At 49.0% G+C, this 15,850-nt stretch overlaps 1 protein-coding gene across 4 annotated transcripts; it reads right to left on the bottom strand.

Annotated features, from left to right (window-relative positions):
* Positions 1-1,207: 1,207 nt before the first annotated feature.
* On the bottom strand, positions 1,208-15,708 carry LMBR1L (limb development membrane protein 1 like). 4 transcript variants are annotated; one of them, XM_054719109.1, is made up of 18 exons: positions 15,477-15,707; positions 12,706-12,790; positions 12,194-12,301; positions 11,592-11,625; positions 10,455-10,594; positions 10,168-10,271; positions 9,448-9,574; positions 8,586-8,654; positions 8,381-8,445; positions 7,963-8,035; positions 7,804-7,887; positions 7,635-7,711; positions 6,190-6,267; positions 5,967-6,040; positions 5,639-5,729; positions 5,472-5,538; positions 2,019-2,180; positions 1,208-1,825 (listed from the first exon to the last, which is right to left on the bottom strand). In XM_054719109.1, exons 1-18 carry the CDS (start codon positions 15,546-15,548, stop codon positions 1,758-1,760), a joined length of 1,578 nt encoding a protein of 525 aa, XP_054575084.1. In that variant the 5' UTR covers positions 15,549-15,707; the 3' UTR covers positions 1,208-1,757. The 4 variants fall into 4 exon arrangements, with proteins under 4 accessions (XP_054575084.1, XP_028000100.1, XP_028000102.1 ...); XM_028144299.2 differs by having other exon boundaries at positions 7,804-8,035; positions 12,248-12,301; positions 15,477-15,708; XM_008140637.3 differs by lacking the exon at positions 12,194-12,301 and having other exon boundaries at positions 1,209-1,825; positions 15,477-15,706.
* Positions 15,709-15,850: the final 142 nt, after the last annotated feature.

Below are 15,850 nucleotides of genomic sequence, written 5' to 3'. Positions count from 1 at the left end.
CCCCTTGCTAGACACCCAACTTCTTTTTAAATGAGTAACTTGTCAATTGGAAGTTGCTGGAAGGCAGTGGCTACTTGAATTCTCTAACTGGTTTCCTTTCACCTTTCATCTAGCCATCTCTCTAGCCTTCTTGCTCTCTGGAACCCCCCGCCCCAGCCCCCCGGGGCTCTGCTTCCAGACAGTCACTCAGGTTTATCTCAGAGGCTTTGAGCCTGCTACACTTCACCCACCAATCTACTACCCTTTAGAAATCACTTTCTCTAAGAAGCCTTCTCTGATGTCTTGACACTGACCACCTCTATTTCCTTGAAAACCAGTAATTAACTGCCATTTATTGTGGATCAGTGTTAGAATTATGTCACCCCTAGTAGACAAAGCAATTAAGCACAAACTTACTTTTCATGTAACCCCATGGTTAAGTGCCTGGCCTATAGTAGAGTGCTCAGCAAATATTCATGGCATGGCACCTACACTGTTTTTTGTGAGGTTTTTTTTTTTTTTGGGGGGGGGTGTTTTTGTATTCCATATTCACCCCTCATGCAGCTCCATAGCTAGCACTTATAGCACCTTTGTGTACATTAGAAAAAAAGCACCCCTTCCTCAATACACCTGCCATATTTGCAAGAAAATAGTCATAATAACTATACATTGACTATGAGGTGAATGGTGCCCCTAAATGTTGTACTATGCAACATATACATAACCCTGAGCAGAAACTTTGTCCCTAGCCCCAACATAGCAGGGGGCTTGCATAGTACTTAAAGGCACTGATAGCCTCTGAAAAGATGGAGTTGGGTTCTTCTCTGAGGTAGATCACAAACCTTTGTTAGCTAGCCATTTCTTTTACTCCACATCCAATAGTCAAATCGGGAGGACAGGACTGAGTGTGTGTGTGTGTGTGTGTGTGTGTGTATACAAGGGGGTCTTATCCTATTCCTACACCCATGCCTACCTTCCCCCAATAACCAAAGCACAGAAACAAGGTCATGAGTATAAGGAGAGTCAGGGGACCAGTCAACTTTAGACAAGGCTAAGGGAGAGGAGCTTCCAACTGCCTAATTGTGTGGCCTAACACCAGACCCAAGTCCTCAAAGAACACTAAGAATGCAGATGGAGGGGAAGGGAAAGGATGGTGGACAGGACCATTCTGTTTTTCTGAGTTGATAGACTCAGGACTTGGGAGGAGAGCAAGGCTATTCAAATAAACACAGAGAGAGCCTTTTAAAAAAAACCAAAGCAAACCTTGGGATCAACTTTATTGCTGATGGTTGTGGCCTTTTCTTTCCCACACCCTCATCTCTCTGGTGGTCCGAAGTCCCCCCAGGATAACACAGTGCTTAGGTTCTTCTAGACCAGAGGCAAAGGGAGACAATCTGCCCCCCACGTCTGCCCCTGCTCAGTCCCTCCCCTGTCCCCACCCAACCCTATTGCACATCAAATCATGTAAACATGGCTACAGGCATGGCCTGGAATAGCAGTGAGGCAGATTGATGTGTTAACGGATTTGGGACCAGGAGCCAGACCCAGGTCACCCAGCCCTACCCCATGCTAAGGTCCACAGTTAAATCTAGAAAAACAAGGGGGCCTGGTCCCAAACTCTGGCTCAGATTATGCAACAGTGCAGATGGCTCAGCTCCCCTCTGCCACCCACCCCTCTCAGATTCCAGGTCCTAAGGATCACCCACTCCTGGTGTTGCTTCAGGACTGGGTAGCAGATGGCAGTGTCCAGTTTTTTCCCTCTCACCCCCAACTGGAGGTCACTGGTGTTGGGTCTTCCTAGATGCCCTGGGGAAACCAGAGACAGGCAATGGCAGTCTGTCCAGTCCTGGAAAAGAGGGAAGGCAGGCAGTCAAAAGTAGGACATATGTACAGACCTCTGGGATAAGACAACCAAACCACAAAATGGATGGACGAAGCAGGTTACAAGTAAAGCAGAAAGCCTGCCATCTCCCCTGCTGGAAAGACCACTGCTCCAGAGGGCTCCACCCCACCAGCCTGTGACTCCCACTCCCTCTTACCAAAAGCCCGGATCAGCTCTGCCCGAACAGCTGCGGTGAAGGTCTTCACCAGACAGAGAGTGGTGAGGCCCGCAAAGGTTGCATTGTAGAGGAACACGATGTAAAAATTGCCCAGCCAGTTGAAGCGTCCAAAATCACCCAGCAGGTCAAAGCGAGTGAGTCCTGAAGTACAAAGACCAGGATGGAAGGTGGGCATCCCAGCCCCTCCCTGGCTCAGAGCCCAGCTTTCTGCTGCCTCCTGGTGGCCACATTTCAACACTGCAACTGATAAGTTGGCCTCTCCTATTATTTGAGGGGGGAGGGATTTTATTTTGTAATTATTTTTATTTTAAAAAAGAATTCTTTATTGTTGATAGTATTACATATGCCCCCTATTCCCCCCATTTACCCCCTCCAGCCCACCCCCATCCCCTTCCTCCCCGCCTCAGGCCCTCAGCACCCTTTTATCTATGTCCATGGGTTATGCATTCAAGGTCCCACCCACCCTCCCCCGCCTTCCCTCTGGGATTCTGCACTCTGTTCCATGCTTCCATGTCCCTGGGTCCAGTTCATTTTGTTACTTAGATTCCACATATGAGTGTGGTCATGTGAAACTTGTCTTTCTCTGACATTTCACTTAGCATGATACTCTCCGGTTCCTCCATCCTGTCTCAAAGGGTGAGAGATTCTTCTATTTTACTGCTACATAGTATTCCATGGTATAAATGTACCACAGCTTTTTTATCCACTCATCTACTGATGGGCACTTTGGCTGTTTCCAGATCTTAGCTATTGTAAATTGTGCTGCTATGAACAGAGGGGTGCACACATTCTTTCTGATTGGTGCTTCAGGTTTCTTAGGATATATTCCTAGAAGTAATGGATCACTGGGTCAAATGGTGGTTCCATATTTAATTTTTTGAGGAAACTCCATACTGTTTTCCATAATGGTTGCACCAGTCTGCATTCCCACCAGCAGTGTACTAGGGTTCCTTTTTCTCCACATCCTCACCAGCACTTGTCATTTGTTGGTTTGTTGATGGTAGCCATTCTGACAGGTGTGAAATGGTACCTCATTGTCATTTTGATTTGCAGCTTTCAGGATAATTAGTGACTTTGAGCATTTTTTCATGTCTCTTGGCCATCTGTATGTCCTTTGCCTATTTTTTAATTGGATTGTTTGTCTTCCTTTTGTTAAGTTGTATGAGTTCCTTATATATTTTGGATATTAACCCTGGCCTCTCCTAGTATTAATTATTCCTACATCCCAAGCTCTGTCTCAGAGGAGTTCAGGGCTATAAAGAGTCAGCAGCTAAGCTTGCTCCAACTTCCTTGCCAGAGTTTGGCATGTTCTCTGATGGGGTCCCCTCTGGCTCCAGGTATCCCAAGGAGCTACCTGGGCCCACCAGTTGTTGCTGGGTCAGGAACTTATAAGCTAGTCACTAGTATTTTTTTTAATAGGTAGAGCTGTGTGGAGGCTAAGAGCTCTGACTCTGATCAGACTGCTATGGTTCATATCCCAAATCCACCTCAACTAATTGTGTGATTTGGGGCAAATTCCTTAAACATCTGTGCCTCAATTTCCTCAACTATAAAGCAGAGGAAATAATGGGACTATAAGAATTAAATAACACACATAAAGCACTCACTATATGTGCCACGAGTATTTTAACCCTTGCTGAGCCTTTAATAAAATATCATAACAAATAAGATTTCTGGGGCCCTCCTCCACTTAACTTCAACCGAAAGGAACTAATTGATGGACCTACAAGCCTAGTATACTACTAAATCCTCATGGTTTAAGTATAAATGCTACAGGGGAAAGAGTATGGACTTAAGAACCAAATAGAACTAATTTATTTTTTTGATTTTTGATTTTGAGAGTACATTTATTAAAGCTGGGAACAGGCAGGGGTTGGGGGAGGTAGAAGAGGGTATGGGGGAATAAATGGTAATGGAAGGAGATTTGACTTGGGATAGTGAACACACAATACAATATACAGATGTGTTACAGAATCATACATCTGAAACCTATATAATCTGATTAACTAATGTCACCCCAATAAATTCAATAAATAAGGTAAAACAAAACATAATTATATAATAGATATATAAAAAGCTGGGGACAGTGAAAAACAGGAAAGACTTAAAATAGAAGAGACAAGATCACAGCAACAGGAGGGAGCCTAGGCTGGGCTGCCTAGACTTGGGAAAGGACGTCAAAGTAACAGAAGTGAGTCACGCTGGGCTGCGTGGACTCAGGAAAGGAAGTTACAGAGGCCAAAGCAGAGTTCTTAGAGACAGGTTCAGGGGGTTAGCCTGGGATAAGCTGCTGCTGCCCACTGCTCTCCTGGTTGCAAATCTCTTGGGGACCCTTGGAGCTTAGGAGAAAGAAAGCAAAAGTACACACCTGAGAAAAGGGGGCACAGGCATGCTCAAGAGAGTATGTTCAAATAGAACTAGTTTAAATCATGTATGATATATAGAAAATGATGTAGTGGCGAGGGATTACCTATGCAACTCTCATACTACCCTGGAGTGAACTAGTTACATTTTAAAAAAATTTCTACCAGGTAATTCTAGATCATAGTTCTAAAGATAGGAGAAGGACTGAGTGTATTATTTGATGCCCTGGTGTGTGCAAAAAGCACTGGGCTGGGATTAAGGAGACAAGGGTTCTAGCCTGACTTGGCCTTGCCTCAAACTAGCTATAAAATTGGGCAAATTAATTAGCTTCTCTGTATTTCATCCTTAAAATAAAAATATTTAGCCCTGACCGGGAGCTCAGTTAGTTAGAGTGTTGTCCCAATATGCCAAGATTGTGGTTCAATCCCAGTAAGGGAACATACAAGAATAAACCAATGAATGCACAAATAAGGGGAACAACAAATTGATGTTTCTCTCTCTCTCTAAAATCAATAATAAAAGAAGAAATAAAATGAGAATGTTTATTAGATGATCCAGCCCAAAGGAAGATTTAGGGAAAAGTGGTACTTTTCAATCAAAAAAACAGAAGTAAATGGGGAAGGCTATGTGATGTAATGGAAAAGTATGAGCTTTGAAGCAACACTACTCTGAAACTCAGCACAAGCATTTCACAGAACCTGTTTCTTGATCTGTATCATGGGCATTATACTTTATCATAAGTTTGTTGTGGGATTTAGGGAGAATATGTACATAAAGTGTCTGCTTAGCACCAGTAGGTACTAAAAAGAAGCCAATTCCCTTATCTCTTTTTTTTTTTTTTAATTGACTTTTTACAGAGAGGAAGGGAGAGGGAGAGAGAGAGTTAGAAACATTGATGAGAGAGAAACATCAATCAGCTGCCTCCTGCCCACCCCCCACTGGGGATGTGCCTGCAACCAAGGTACATGCCCTTGACTGGAATCGAACCTAGACCCTTGAGTCCGCAGGCCGATGCTCTATCCACTGAGCCAAACCGGTTAGGGCCCCTTGTCTCCTTTTGCTACTTACCCAGGGTTCGAGAGAAGACAGGAAGTGCTGAGCTTAGGACCAGGAGACAGACACAGTTCCCGATTATCTGAATAGGAGTAAGGAAAGGGGAGATGAGGTAGCAGAGCTACCAGGATCTAGTCCCCATGCATGTTTCCGGGATACATCCTCTACTCCTACCCAACTACCTGTGTCATGGCTGTGTCATGCCATCTGGGCCGCAGGCCCCGGAAGAGTGGAGAACTGTAGAATCCCACGATCGAGGACACCATCAGATAACTGCCACTGGAGTTAGGGAAGAACTGGCCAGCTCCCAAGGATTAATGCCTCATCTCAAAGGGAATACGCCCCTTTCCCCCAGCCCTCCTTTCAAAATCAAGTCTTTTCTTTATTTCTGAACCTCAGGTCGGTGAAGACTTACTTGCCCCCTTCCCATCAGTCCTACTACAAGTCTGCCCAGAGCCCCAAAGGAGAAATTCAGAAGACAGAAGAAATAGTGGGTTTCCAGAAGGATACAAGATGAGTACAACCTGAATGACAGCACCAAAGGAGCCCAGCTTGGAGAAGGAGACCTGGCCCAGGGAGGCACCCTGAGGAATGAAGTAGTATCACAGTGGAGCACTCTCCACAATCAGCACCACCCAGCACCCAGCCTTCCCTCTGGCCTCAGTTTCTTCCCCCTCACCCCAGCTTTTCTTAGGTCCTCCCCAAAAGATATAGTGGGAGGGCAGCCCAGTACCTGCATGCCCCGGGGCATGGCAGCCTCATCGATGAGCAGCTCCAGAATGTGGATGGCCACAATGAGCACGGATAGGCCCTGTGTGAGGCAAGGTAACAGATTCTCATCCATACCCCCGCCCACAGCAGTATCCAGAGTTACATGTTAAGAGCAGACACTCTGCCCTGGCCGGGTGCTCAGTTGGTTAGAGCGTCATCTTGATACGCTAAGGTTGTGGGTTCAATCCCCGGTCATTGCACACACAAGAATAAACCAATAATGAATGCATAAGTAAGTAGAACAACAAATTGATGTTTCTCTTTCTCTGTCCCCTCCCTCCACCCCCTCCCAAATCAATCAATAAAACAAATTTTATTAAAAAAAAAAAAAAAAAAAGCAGCCCTAGCTGGTTTGGCTCAGTGGATATAGTGTCGGCCTGTGGACTCAAGGGTCCTGGGTTTGATTCTGGTCAAGGGCACATGCCCAGGGTGCAGGCTCGATCCCCAGTAGGGGCATGCAGGAGGCAGCTGATCAATGATTATCTCTCATCATTGATGTTTCTATCTCTCTCTCCCTCTTCCTTCCTCTCTGAAATTAATAAAAATATATTTAAAAAAAATAAATTAAAAAGCAGATACTCTGCTCCAACATTTTCAGTTTCCAAGCACTGTATGGGACCTCCTCAAGGCTGATGCTAGTAACAGAGCACTATGAGGGTATTGTAAGATACTAGAGGCCCGGTGCACGAAATTCATGCACGGTACGGGGCGGGGGGTGTCCCCTCAGCCTGGCCTGCACCCTATCCAATCCAGGATCCCTTGGGGGATGTCTGACCAGCAGTGTCGAAATCCGGGACTGCTGGCTCCTAACCGCTTGCCTGCCTGCCTGCCTGCCTGCCTGATCACCCCTAACCACCTCTGCCTGCCGGCCTGATTGCCCCTTAACTGCTCCCCCCTGCTGGCCTGATCGCCCCTAACTGCCTCTGCCTCAGCCCCCCCCCCCACCGTGGCTTTGTCCAGAAAGACGTCAGGAAGATGTCCGGTCTAATTAGCATATTACCCTTTTATTAGTATAGATACCCTCTCCAGGTGGAAGAATTGCAAAAAAGCTAAATAGAAAAATGGATTCTTCCCCCAGATTGATAAGACTTATTCCCAAGTCCAGGTTGTGGCAAGTTGGGGGACAGACTGAATTTCAACCCTTATTTTCACCCACAGCAAACCTGGGTAACTACTCAGTGGCCCTGTGAGGCCTTGGGTAAACTCCTTAACTTCTCTGTTTCTTCATTTACAAAATTTGGATTGATGTGCTCAACACAGGGCAGGACACAAAGTACACACTCAGTAAGAGGTAACTAGTATGATTGAAGATAACCAGGTCCCTGAATCTCCTCCCACTTCCCTCAGAAGGCATAAAGTACTCAAGGGCTTACTACTCGCCACCCCCATCAAGGATGGTATACTCACCGTCAATAACAGCAAGCACAGCATGGCCAGGGGATAACCCAGGTTCCGCTGCCAGGCTGAAGCCTTCCATCGCTTCTCTGTGCAAGGATGGGAAGCGGTTAGCACGGGCTCGGAACAAGAGGCTATTCTTTCGGAAAGCCAGGTATTCCATCCCTACTAATTCACATACCCAGTAGGACCCTCTGTGTCTGCAGAGCCAGCACCTGTCTGTGCAGCAGCTCCATGTCCAAAGGCAACCAGCAGGAGGTGGGATCTGAGGGCAGAGAAGGTGGTGCTGCCTCTGCCCAAGCCAAGCCTATCATCCCACCCGGGAAGAATTGCAACTCACTGCAAATCCTGCGGGTCAAAGCTGCTTCTTCAAAGGCTGAGCAGTACAGCTGCTCCTCCAGGTCTTCTAGCACCTGGGAGCAGGGGAAAGGGAGGGTCTAATAGTCAGGGGCTCCCAGATCCCAAGGGCCCCAGGAGCACCCTGTTCATCCCAGGGCTTTATCGTCCCATTCCTTCCTCTACCCCTCATTCACTACCCTGGGGTCAGCAACTTATCCATCCCTCCTGACTGCCTTGCGTTCTGCTTTGTATGTCTGGTAACCAGCTCCAGGTGATGGGGGTGGAGGATATAGGAGCCAACAAAGGCAGTGGCCCTCTGCAAGGTGTGTACCACACAATCATAGGGTTGCTTTGTTTTTTGGCTCCAGCTTGGCAGGAAGCTCACCTCACAGGATCAAAAGGCAAGGAGAACTACATACCCGCGGCTTGACCAGCAGCTTCCCAGTAACCGAGAACATGCGTGCGAGACCTAGCGGAGTACACACTGTGGAGACAGAAGCCAGTCATCTGACAGACCCTTCTCTCCATCATTCCCCCTAACCACCCCTCCATTCCCTCTCCTTCCACCCTTGTGGCTCCGATCCAAGGACCTTACCCATTATCTCCCAGACCCTAAACACTCACCCAGGAGCAGCAGGACGCCAAGGAAGGAAATGCAGGAATAGAGGTAGGGGAGGTAGTACTCCCAGAAGTCTAAGGGTAAAAAAAAGGAGTACAGTCAGCTCATCTCTTTCCTGCTTATTGGAACAACAGGCCTCAGAGACAATACAAAACTTAAAGAGGTTAGGCAAGTAATGCAAATTAGGAAAGCTGGCCTGTGCCATAGAAGAGGGAGTGGCAGGGACTATAGCAAACTGGAGATCCTAAGCCCTACCTAAAGGGCACAACTGTTATACTCCCCTAGTCACCAAGGAGTAGTGTGGCCAGATCCTCAACCTTGTCAAGCAAAGCCAGAGATCTGGATATTAATGTGAAACCTCCCAACTTTAACATATATATAGCAACTGACTCGTATGTTTTTAAATCATTGCATGGGCCCAATGGAACATTTCTGCAGGTTGGATTTGGCCTGAAGTCCATCATTTCAAAACTTTAGTCTAACGGATTATTTATGCATTTATGTATGTATGTATTTATTTAAAATATATTTTTTTATTGAATTCGTAAGAGGAGAGGGAGAGAGAGATAGAAACATCAATGATGGGAAAGAATCATTGACTGGTTGCCTCTTGCACGCCCCCTATTGGGAGATCGAGCCTGCAACCCCGGGCATGTGCCCACAATTGGAATCGAACCTGGGACCCCTTCAGTCCGCAGGCCAATCGATGCTCTATCCACTGAGCCAAACCAGTTAGGGCCAGTCTAACGGTTTAGATGATCTCAATCTTCTCCACCTCAGAGGGAAACAGTTAATTCAGGAAGGGGAACATCTGCCAACTGAAGAACCACTCAGCCTGGAGGGTGGGAAGGAAGCTGGCCCTCTCACCATAGAGTGACTCCCTGCTGGTCTTGTTGTTGTCCACAATGGCTGACGCCACCCACACCATGCCCAGCACCAGCAGAGTGAGGAGCATCAACATTACCACTGTCTCGTAGACTCGGCCCAGGACACCCTATGGAAGAAGGCAATAGGTGTGGATGGAGAGAAATGCCAACAACGTCGGGGCAGTGTGGGGAAGGAAGGAAACATTGGGAATGGCAGCCTGGCTAGGGGAGCCAGAGGACTGGATTCAGGAGAAAGGGGAAAGCATTTCCCTCTTATTCTGCTAAATCACTCTGTCCTCCTACCCCACAACCGGAATATCCATTCCCATCTTGATATTTTTCCTTTGTAACCTCCCTCCTCGGGTCCTTTCCCCATCCTTGTTTTGCCCTGGGAGGCTGACTCCTGAGGTCTGCATCACACAAGCTCTTTGCCCTTGGTTTTCCTGTTCAGCTTGCCCAATGGAAAGAACCAACAGCTCCTCTGCTGGTGGTTGCACCTCCCCAGCTTCAACTGGGTTCCAAAAGCTATTTTTTCTCTCTGCTCCTGCAAGCCTATGGTGGTAAGGACTTCCTGATGTTACTAGCACCTCAAACTCCTTGTTGATCTCCTCAATTCTAACTATACCTCTATAAATAGTTTCTTCATTAAAATCTCTTTAGTTGAAACATCTAAGTGAAATTCTGTTTCCCGCCTGGATTGATAGATACATCCCTCACTCACCTTTCTGGAGCCAGCGAAGCCCTCAGACTCAGTGAAGAAGTATGCAAAGGGCATGAGGAAGATGAGGGACAGGTTGGAGAAGAGAAAAACGAGGTTCCAGAGGCCTAGAGCAAAAAAGGAAAGGCAGAGGTGGTCAGAAAAGGGTGGCCCAACCCACTGGGGACTGATCGTGTGATCGGGAAGCTGGGGATGGGGTGATTATGACTAATGAGTACCAGGCTGTCTGTATCTGCCTGACACTTTCTGCTCCCTATCGCCCTCCCAAGCTGTAACCAGGAGCCACGCACCATGGATGAGGGAGCCGTTGAGCCACTGGATGTAGTAGTTCCGAGGCAGTGACAGCAACACCTCATTGCTGATGATGGAGAAGGGCAGGAGCAGTACGGCACCCAGGGAAACCGCCAGGGTAAAGGTGCAGAGCTCGAGCCTGGGTAGAGAAGAGATAGTGTCCTTGCTCAGCTCAGACACTTCACTGAGTCCAAGAAGCCCCATTCATCCCTGCAGGCACCTGTAGTTTCTCCTGGAACCAACGAGCAGTGACAGACCAGGGAAGGAGCCATCAGCTGGGGCTCCACTCACTGCCCCCCAGCCCTAGTCCTTACCTTCAGGGAAGCCTTGGCACATGGGATGGGTACATCTCAGGCATTTATGGGAGCCTGGTCATCTGCCATGTCACTTGCTCAGACTGTCCTCAGGAATGTGATCCTCCCACACATGCCCGTAGGGTGCACCAGGCATAATGCCAACCTAAGAGGCCTGGCTTCTCTAATCAGAGATGTGAATTTCTAAGCTTGCCTCTTCAGCCCACATAAGAGCAGGGTCACCCCATATGGCTATGCCCTGAATGAAGCTCTAGGACAAAGGGAGAAAAGGGAGCTAAAACCCAACTTCATAGCCAAGGCCTGTGTGCTGGGCTGCATTAGTTGAAAAGAAGGGACACTTTTATTTATTTGGTCCATCAAGGGGGTATGGTTGCCTTCTTATAATCTGTTGGCCCAGAGGAGCCATCACTGTATCTTTCTCTATACTTACTAGTGAATAAGATTCACGCACACCTCCCCTTCAGGGGTTCTACCTTTCCCATCCCCTGCTGTTTTCATTAATCTGCATCCTACCCTACTCCCTTCCCAATGGATGCTGGGAGGTGAAGCCAAGCTGAAGTCATTTCTGGTGACTCAAGCCCCAGCTGACAGTTTCCGGCCTTGAGGATCCCAGGAGCTCCTGGCCTAACCAGGGAGACAGGAAGAGCAGCTTTTCCACGCGTCCCCAGGGTGGGGTAAAGCCGGAAGAAGCCAGAAGTAGGGTGGAAGCAGAAACTCTCTCTTTATTTTGTGACACCCCACTCTCTCCGCCAGCTCCAGGGCCTCACTAGATTTCAGCTTCTAAAGGCAACTGGTGCCAGGCGCTCAGGCAGCGACACTTACGCAATCTTGTTGACTGTGGCATCTTCATCATCCACTACAAAAGACAGAGGCATGGGGAAGAAGCAGAAGATCAGTGGGCAGCTCAGGGAACCATCTGTGTTGCAGCATGCCTTCCTTCCCCGTCCCTGCCCCCTGAAAGAAGGGCCTGCGCCCACAGAGGCAGAGCTGGACAGGAGGCTCTGGAAGAGCTCATGCTATGAACCCCACAACCTGTTCGCTGGCCAAGGTAGCAGTGGCCCCAGGTGGAGAGAGAACAAGCTAGAAACTCTCTCACTTCCCTCCTTCCCCATCACAGGTTCCTCTTTGTAAGCTCAAAATATGATAAACAACTGGTCTGTGAGGTTGGTTACATCAGTGGCTGGGTGCAGCAAAGAGAAATGCAAGGAGTGTGTGTGTGTGTGTCGGGGGGCGGGGGGGAGCGAGATTCAGAGAAAGTCCCCAAGAGAATTACACTGAGGAGTAGCTGCCTTCTTGGGTGGGGGGCTCATGGAGGGGAAGAAAGGCTAGGGCCAGGACAGGATAATCTGAACAGGCTGAGGCAAGTGTGTGGACTGCCCCTCTGCCCCCCCCCCCCTGCCCGCTCCCTGTCACACAATGCCTACGGGAAGGAAAGCTCCAATCTGAGCACAGATTGGGAAGAGAAAGGCCACCATCACCAGGTCCTGGGGTCCCAGCAGTCACGCAGGTCTCTGGTCCCGGGTGTGGGAGCACTAGGAGAGGAGGTGACAGAGCTTGTGCCCATGATAACATTCACCTTTCAGTTGCCCATTTTAGGTTTAAAGAGGACTTTTATATTAACCATCTCTTTGGTCCACATAATAACAATGGACTGGGTAGAGACTGCTAGGCCCATTTTGGAAAGGATAAAACTGAGGGCCAGAAAAGTTATAGGACTTGCCCAGTGGCTTTATTGGTTGTGGACACTTCTATCTAGACTTTCCACTATACCACACTGTCCCTGCCTGTGGAGGCAGGGAGGCAGAAGAGGCAAAGGCACCAGAACAGCCACCTCTCCTTTCCCAGCAGGTACCATAGACCCATTCTCCTGAGGCTGGCTCCATGGCAACAGGAACACTAGCAGAGGACGAGCAGAAGGGAGGAAAGTCACAGGTACCTGTAGTGAACTCAGCAGGCTTCTTGAAGTGGGTCAGGGTGATGTGGCAGAGGATGTAGAGTGTCGCAAACAGAAGTGTTGAGATCTATGGCAGAGTATGAACTGGGATGAGAAACTCTAAGTCTTAGAACATTCCATAGCCCCAAAGGCCTTTCTGTTCATTCCATGGGGTCACTTCCCCAAAACAAGGCTGCATACTTTCTCCCTGGTACTTCCTTCCAGTCAAGGCCACAGGAGCCTTTAAGAAGCAGCAGATGCCGAAACCGGTTTGGCTCAGTGGATAGAGCGTCGGCCTGCGGACTGAAAAGTCCCAGGTTCGATTCCGGTCAAGGGCATGTATCTTGGTTGCGGGCACATCCCCGGTGGGGGCTGTGCAGGAGGCAGCTGGTCAGTGTTTCTCTCTCATCGATGTTTCTAGCTCTCTATCCCTCTCCCTTCCTCTCTGTGAAAAATCAATAAAATATATTTTAAAAAAAAAAAAAGAAGAAGCAGACAGCCCAAGGTTTGGCTCAGTGGATAGAGGGTCGGCCTGCGGTCTGAAGGGGCCTAGATTCAATTCCAGTCAAGGGCATGTGCCTGGGTTGCAGGCTCAATCCCCAGTAGGGGGTGTGTAGGAGGTAGCTGATCAGTGATTCTCTCTCATCATTGATGTTTCTATCTCTCCATTTCCCTTCTTCTCTGATATCAATAAAAATGTATTTAAAAATATATAAGTGGAACAAATTGCTGTCTGTCTCTCTCTCTCTTAAAAATCAATCGGGAGCCCTGAAAGATCAGGTATGCTCTAGGCCAAACCAGAGCCTCATTTAATCCTCTCCCCCTAAGAGTAAGACTTAGTTGGAGCCCAATATCTACAGTTTCTAGAGTCAGCATCAGCCTCTTTATAGGCAGTCAATCCCTGCTCCCTACCTCAAGTGACTTCCCAACTCTAGGGCCAGGCGTCTCAAGGCCTGTCCCATGCCTCTGGGCGACTGGACCTCCAACTGATAGTTAAGACAGGACTTAACCAGGTTACTCTGCACATGCATATATCCCTACCCTACCCCAAGTTAGCTGCTATTGTTCAGGGGAAAAGCTACTGCTCAGTTTGGCTCCATAAACAGGGAGTCTTGAGAAGAGACATTATTGTATTTGAAGTAGTCCAAGAAGGCAGAATCAGTCTTGTGGGTTCTCCAGTCCCCAAGAGGAGCTGACACCACAGGAAATCTGCATACAGCTATCCATACAAAGAGGAACAAAGTCATAGAGACCCCAGGAGAGCCAGGGGTCTAGGACAAAGTTGTAGCCTTTGACATTAGGAAAGCTGAGTAGAATGAGCCACTCAGATTGGAACCGCAGAATTTTTACAGCCTAGTGCTCCACCCTGGGCTTGCGCAAGTAATAGCTAGGAAGGTGGGAGGGCTCAAAAGGTCATGCTGGAGTTACACGCAGTTCCAGCAGAGGCTAGGTCATTCTCTAGAGCAGAATTGGTGCCAGATGGAGGAGCTACCAGAAGCCTTCAGGCTGCCCTTGCCCAGCACTGATTCCTCAGCTAATGGGACTAAAGGATGGGGGAGACATCCAAGAGGCTGCTTCTCTGTCCAAGGTCTCATCCCTCCCGGTTCTCTAAGAATGTGGGCCGCTGGCCATACACTGTCTCAAGGCCTGGACGAGCCTCAACATATGCCCAACCCCACCATGTGGGACTATCCGCTAAGGGACACATAAGGAAGGATTTCTGAGAGCAGATATGGCATTCTACACATGGACTAATAAACTTCCTACCTTTCAGTACTCATAAATAAGGACAGACTCAGTTAAGTAGTGGCTCACTTTATCCCTCCTCCAATCTGAGGCTGCCCAGGGCAGACCAGAGCCCAGCCTGAGAAAAAATGAATGATAGGCCACTCACTAACATTTCTATTCTTTCAAACCTTTCTCTTTTCCTTTCCATTTAGTACATGGAAGAGAGGGCTACCCTGGGGAGCTCAGAGGAAGAAGACTCAGGAGAAAGGAGAGAGATGAGAGTTCAAAGCAGGCCTGAGGAAGATTTTACTTCCTTAGCGCCTCCGAGTGTCCCCCCCCACCCCGCCCAGAAGTGAGGAGTCCATTGCTGTGGTGGGTTCAGCTGATGCTCTTCTAGGTGGCACTGAGCGAGGGAGGAAGGCAGCCAGGTGCTCTCTAGAGCACTGAGGGGAACCACTCACAGGGGAAATCCCTAAATGTTTGGATAGCTAGCTAGGATCCTCCACTTGCAGGGTTCCTAACAAACACCAATAAGGGGACGGAGGGGGAGGGGGGAAAGGATGGAGGCTTAGTTTTTCTCCATCTCTACCCAGTAGAATCCACACCAGCAGGAGTCCCTTCTTCCAAAGTGGGAGTCCCACCAAAGTCCCCCTTCAACAAACATCAGTTAGGAGGTCAATGCAAACAAGCCCTCCCCTAATCAAATCCATCCCTCTGGGTCTAAGACGGGCAGACTTACCAAACTCTCAGACACATGGGGACCCACGCCCAGAACTACGGTGCTGGGCGGGGGAGGGGCGTAGAGAAGGGGGGAACGGAAACCGATGGGCTTTGTTTATGTCGCAGCTACCCAGAGGATCCGACCTAGTGGTTCACCAGCTGGGGCACCGGTCCTTCAGTCTGGGCCGGGGCCTTTCGTTGCTCGTCCCTGGTGCGCACGGGGTCTGAGGGCGCTCTGAGCCCAGGTGGTTGTACTCCGACCCCAACCGCTCCCTCTCCCGCGACACCCTTTGGTCCTAACCTTCCCACCCGGGTCCCACACTCACAATACATTCGCGGACCCTCTCGTGGAACAGCTGCTCTCGCACGGATAGCACTTCGTAGTCAGCTGCTTCCATACTCTGCTCAGCATGACTGGGGCGGGGTGGTCTCCGGGCCCGGGGAGGACCGGCGGGGATAAAGCCGCCGCCGCCAAGCACCCGGACCCAGCCGAGGAGCCTTTCCTCGCAGCCTGCGACGGAAACTCGGGGTAGGTAATCTGAGGTCCAGATTCAGACGTCCGGACGCCCCGCCCTTAAAGGGGCAGGCACCAGCGCGCCTTGTTTTAAAGGGCCCCTGTCCCCACTCTGTCCCCTCCCCTTTAAGGTCGGGCCTCTGTCAGGTTTCAACGTAAACACCCGCCTCCAGGCTCGTTACAAGG

The sequence above is a fragment of the Eptesicus fuscus genome, chromosome 7, assembly GCF_027574615.1.
Source record: "Eptesicus fuscus isolate TK198812 chromosome 7, DD_ASM_mEF_20220401, whole genome shotgun sequence".
Classification (NCBI taxonomy): Eukaryota; Metazoa; Chordata; class Mammalia; order Chiroptera; family Vespertilionidae; genus Eptesicus; species Eptesicus fuscus.
Note: the sequence above shows the minus strand (reverse complement) of the source record. Positions and strands in the feature narration are given on the sequence as shown.

Bases quoted from the DNA above. Each gene is read 5' to 3' on its own strand.
- LMBR1L (XM_028144299.2), bottom strand. From the start codon at position 15,548: ATGGAAGCAGCTGACTACGAAGTGCTATCCGTGCGAGAGCAGCTGTTC. The intron at 10,595-11,591 runs GTAAGTGTCGCT...TTCTCTACCCAG, and splicing joins GCCACAGTCAACAAGATTGC to GCTCGAGCTCTGCACCTTTA. The intron at 6,041-6,189 runs GTACTGGGCTGC...TTCATTCCTCAG, and splicing joins CCATGCCCCGGGGCATGCAG to GGTGCCTCCCTGGGCCAGGT.